The 5035-nt window shown below is 38.5% G+C and overlaps 1 protein-coding gene across 6 annotated transcripts in view; it reads left to right on the top strand.

Annotated features, from left to right (window-relative positions):
• The window catches only part of clcn3 (chloride channel 3), a 48891-nt gene that overhangs the window by 18659 nt on the left and 25197 nt on the right, over positions 1–5035 (top strand). Inside the window, exon 1 of one of the 6 annotated variants that reach the window (XM_014026055.1) lies at positions 114–375. The exons of 4 other annotated variants lie outside the window; for them this stretch is intronic. In XM_014026055.1, the coding sequence (XP_013881509.1) occupies positions 288–375 (88 nt within the window). In that variant the 5' untranslated portion in view covers positions 114–287. Of the gene's footprint in view, positions 1–113; positions 376–5035 lie in introns of those variants that run through there. One more of the 6 variants, XM_014026059.1, reaches the window with a different exon arrangement.

The following is a 5035-nucleotide window of genomic DNA, read 5'->3' as shown; positions in this document are numbered from 1 at the left end:
CAGTGTCTCAGGCTCACACAGCCCTGCTTGTCTTCTTGATAAACATGGCAGCGGCGAATGACACATTCAGCCAACAGAGACTGGTGAAGCCTAGCATTCAAGTGCACGCACACACACACACACACACACACACACACACACACACACACACACATGCGCAGTGTCTCAGGCTCACACAGCCCTGCTTGTCTTCTTGATAAACATGGCAGCGGCGAATGACACATTCAGCCAACAGAGACTGGTGAAGCCTAGCTCAGTTTAGCCTAGCTTCTTCATTAGCTGTCAACATGGAGGAGGAGGACGCCGCGGCCAACCCCTATCTGCCCTACGACGGGGGAGGGGACACCATTCCCCTGCAGGAGATCCCTAGAAGAGGTACGCCACGTCTCCTCGTCCCTTTCTCCCTCTCATTCTCTCCTTTCCTCACAGCTCTCTCTTATTAAAAAAGAAGCAGCAGGTCAGCCTCAGTCATGTGCGTGAGTTCATATGGCAGGCAGTTTGGGCATTTTTCTCTGCCTCTTGATGGTGGTGATGAAATATGGACGTAGGAAAGCCTGCATGATTAGAGATTCCTTTACAGAAACCTGCTCCTGTACACAGCTCTGTGTTGATCATTAACCGGCTGTGTGTGCCAGAGATGAAAAGATAAAAGGTTGCTTTACTGTTGAGGCCTGTACGCAGCAGGGACTGAAAAAATATATAGTATTCTTCTGAAAAACACACGTTTGGATCCAAATATGTCAACTTGATTTTCATATATGTATAATAATCTGTGTGAGGACACCTGTTGGCGATTTGTGAGATGTTACCTGGAGTTGTGTGTAACTGGTTCCACAGGATCAGGTTGTTGCTTAATTTTATTCATTTTATGACTGTTTTAAGTGCTTGACCTGTCATCTGTGTCTTATCTTTTCAAACAAGGCCTCTAAATAGATTTGCTCTCAGTAATATGAGTGTTTTTCTTCCTATTTAGATTATGACAGTGAGYGAGCAGAGACAAAACCCTGTTCCTTCTGACTGTAATAAAAACCTTGCTCTGCGGAGTTTTCTATTTTTTCCTTTATGTATAAATATAGTTTCATCCTCTGTGTTTCAGTGGGTAAAATTATATTTTTCTCTGTTTTGACCATAAGCAAATAGAAACTGCATTCAAACAGGTTGATTTATTTATCCAAACTGCGTGTACTGCTGTTGCAAAACAAAACTCTAGTAACCTGAGCATCYGCAGATCATTAGCCTTAAGTACGGCAACCTCCTCCCAGCTGTTAAAAACCAACGTGTCGTATGCAAACACAAAGTTCCAGTTCCAGTCCTGAAGCTAACGCAGACAGAAGAGGCATGATTCGAGTCTTTAGTGTTTAGACTTTGGTCCATTGTTTGCAGTAACCTGGGCAGTCTGCTCAGCGTGCTGGTGTCGGTCTTCTCAGGCTGCGGTGAGGTTTGGAGGGTCAGTTTATGATCACATGACAGCTGAGTAGACTAACCCTGCTGATCCAGAATGTCTTTACCCAGCTGCAGCCTCTAAACCTCCCTGATCTGATTTACTCAGTAGAATCGTAACATTGAGGAGAATGCAGAGGTGGTCTCCATCAGACAGATTCAACAAGTACAGTTTCTGATTGTTCCTGACTTGTAATAAAACATTGTGAGTTTAGAGAAGTGGCATTGACAGTCAKCAGATGAGGCTTGTAGTCCTGGTGCAGGCTGGACAGAACTGCAGTGTCACTGTGCTGAAGGGAACGAAACYGAGGCCTTATTTTTGCGTCTTTTGTCCGCTCGCTCACTGAACCGTCAAATCATGTTGCTGGAGGCACATCGCTCCCCTCCGGTTTCTGTTTTCCGTGTCGTCACAACTGCTCTGCTCCAGGCTTCTTATTCAAACGAGATCTACCCTGATAGTGCATCATCATCATCATGATGAAGAGCCCGTCTAGTTTATTTTCCTTTTAGTTAAATGTGCTTTATTTTTTTAAAAGTTGACGTGTTTTCTTTTAAAAATAAAAAGATTTTAGTCGTTTATTCAGACCTGATTTTGTCTAAACATTCCCTGTGTTTTAGTCTTTAGGATTCAGGTGATTTGAAAGGGACAATTTATCTTCGTAGCTCATTTTTATCATAAAAACACCCAGTTTGTTCTGCTGAGATAAGCATTTATTCATCATGATGCTTTATTTTGGTAGTTTTGCAGCGATAGGAAATTTTTCTTCAGACAATAAAACATTTTAGTTATTCACAGTAGGGTTGGGCATAATCGTATCGTCTGCGATTAATCGTCAGACAAACATTGATCGATTATTATTTGGCATTTGATGATTAATATGATTAATGCCACCAGGCAAACTGACTGGATATTTCCCCGGTCAGTCCGCTTGGTTCTCCTCTCCGCTTCATATATGACGAACATTTAAACAAAAGTTCTGTAATTTATTTATCAACACAATTTAAAATTTGAAATAGAGCCTGAGGTCTGTGATTTTGACAGTTTGAAAAAGAATTTTACGAAGAGCAAATTTTTCCCACTAAATTGGTCATGTGACTAGGACATACTCCAGGGGATTAATCGTCAAATTAATCGTTATCTGCTAAAAAACCACAATTAATCGTGATTAATTTTTTTGCCAATATCGCCCAACCCTAATTCACAGTAATCCAAACAACACTTAAGCCAAATCACAAACATATACAGTTAAGTAACAAACCTTTACTTTAGTAGCTATAGCTACAAATCACAAAAATAGCTACAATTTGACTGAAATTTTGTTAAAAATCGAAAGTAATAGAGTTACTCAACACATTCTCAAAGTTCTACTCATTGAGGGAGATCTTTCCCTAAACCTTTAACGCTAATTGTTAGTTAACCCTGTTTGTCTGTTAGCAATAGGGTTGGGCATAATCGTATCGTGTGCAATTAATCACCAGAAAAACATTAATAGATTATTTTTTTGGCACTTGACGATTAATACGATTAATGCCAACAGATTGACTGGAGATTTCTCCAGTCAGTCATCTCGGTGCTCCTCTCTGCTTCAAATATGACAAACATTAAAAAAAAATCTTTAATTTATTTATTTATCAACACAATTTAAAATTTGATGTATAGCCTGAAGTCTGTAATTTTGACACAATTTGGAACAGATTTTTATGAAGAGCAAATCTTTCCCATGAAATTGGTCATGTGACTAGGACATARGGGWSTCMAGGGGATTAATCGTCAAATTRATCGTTATCRGCTAAATACCACAATTAATCGTGATTAATTTTTTTGCCAATATTGTCCAACCCTAGTTGGCAAAATATCTCATTAACTACTGGATGGTTTTTAATGAATCTTACAGAAAGTAATCAATCAGCCCAATTCAAGTCAGCCACTACCGCTAATTGACGTTCGTTCCAACACAAAAATGGCCATATCTCACTCACTTTTATACATGTTGAGCTAAAATTTGTCATTAAAGTAGCTGAGAGGCATTTATAACGCATACTCTGAGTGTTGTGTCTCACATTATTGTGTTCATGAATAACGTTATATTCAAGGAATGACCAAAAAGGCTCCAGCGCTGTTCTTTTTCGGCACAAGATTCTGGGTAGGTGATATATGTTCCTTCAAAGAATGCTGTCTTTAACTTTTTTATTTTTWTTTWTTTTTTGCAAAATGATCAAACATTTTATCATCAGGTTCAGAAATGTTGCGGATCAGTAATTGTCTAAACCTCCTCCACCATATCATTTTTCTGTTGAGTCAACAGTAAAGCCCTGMTCCTCCCAGCTCTCCATTCTCACACACTCACTTATTTATCTTTATTAAAATGTCTCTTTGACTTCAGTTCTGTGTGAGCAGCTCAACTTTAATTCTACCATAAAACAGTACCAATTCTTTTTTGTTCAACCCTTAATCTAACATTAATTTTTGAGTTTGTGTTGTCCTGTTGGATTAAAATATGCAATGATGGAATATGTTTTTTGTCCCTTTTGAAGTTTGTGTTTTCTCTGGCAAGTATCGCAGTGAAGAAACCCCCCAGTCGTCTCAAAATCCTGATGTATGAAGCAATATTTAYGTCAGCAGCATGATTCCAAAAGATGTTTAGCTGAAAACATTATATAAATTGTCCTAAAATTTGACAATATTATCAAACCTAAAGCCTGTTAAGTCTAAAAGAAAAATATTTGCTGATAGAAAAGATTTGATATGGACCCTGAGAAATACATCAGTGTCGGTGTTTAAGTAGTATTTTCTGTCTGTCACTGTTCTCCCAGTTATTTTTCATAGATTCTAGAGAAGAAATGAAAAYAAACTGTTTTTGTGACAGATTGATGATAATAAATTAGCCAAAAYGTTGATTTAAATCTGTATGTATTGTAAAAAACCCTGGTTCATCCTTGGAATTTGAAAGCATTTTGTGTCTAAATGATGATGAAGTTAAATGGCTGAACAAAGAAACAAATATTCCTCTGAAAATGTCAGGTCTTTGCCAGAAATTGAGCATATAAATGGCTCATTAAAAGGYTGTGTATGAAAGGAGAGTTAGCAGATATTAGCTGTCCTGCTGCAGACAGACAAAAGARCTGTTGGTTCTGTAAATACACACACATAGAGCTGTGATGCTGCAGTCCAGCAGTGCACATTCAGCACAAATGCAGGTGTGTTTCAGACCCAATTTCCTGCCTGTAGTGTATCTTTTTATAAACAGAGATGGTTTGATTTGGTTTAAATTACACAGCAAACACGGTGTAGAGTGGCAGTGCTCTGGTAAGTTTCCCTGTTTGACAGTGTACTTCTGTCTCTGCTGCAGTCATGCCATGTCAGCAGAAACACGTCTTACTGTAGGTCTTTTTGCAGAGTATTACACTATAGATCACATCTAGTTTGGCAACAAAACTCTGWTTTTCTTTTTCCTTAATGAAACTGTCATCCTGCAGTTGCTTCTTTATGTGAGAGTCAAATTTATCTGACATGATTAGTTCCCTACAACCTATTAAACCCTCAGTAATAGGGGTGTAAGAAAATATCGATACACTGAAATATCGCGATATTTCA

This window comes from Austrofundulus limnaeus, unplaced genomic scaffold, assembly GCF_001266775.1.
Source record: "Austrofundulus limnaeus strain Quisiro unplaced genomic scaffold, Austrofundulus_limnaeus-1.0 Scaffold522, whole genome shotgun sequence".
Taxonomy (NCBI): Eukaryota; Metazoa; Chordata; class Actinopteri; order Cyprinodontiformes; family Rivulidae; genus Austrofundulus; species Austrofundulus limnaeus.
Note: the sequence above shows the minus strand (reverse complement) of the source record. Positions and strands in the feature narration are given on the sequence as shown.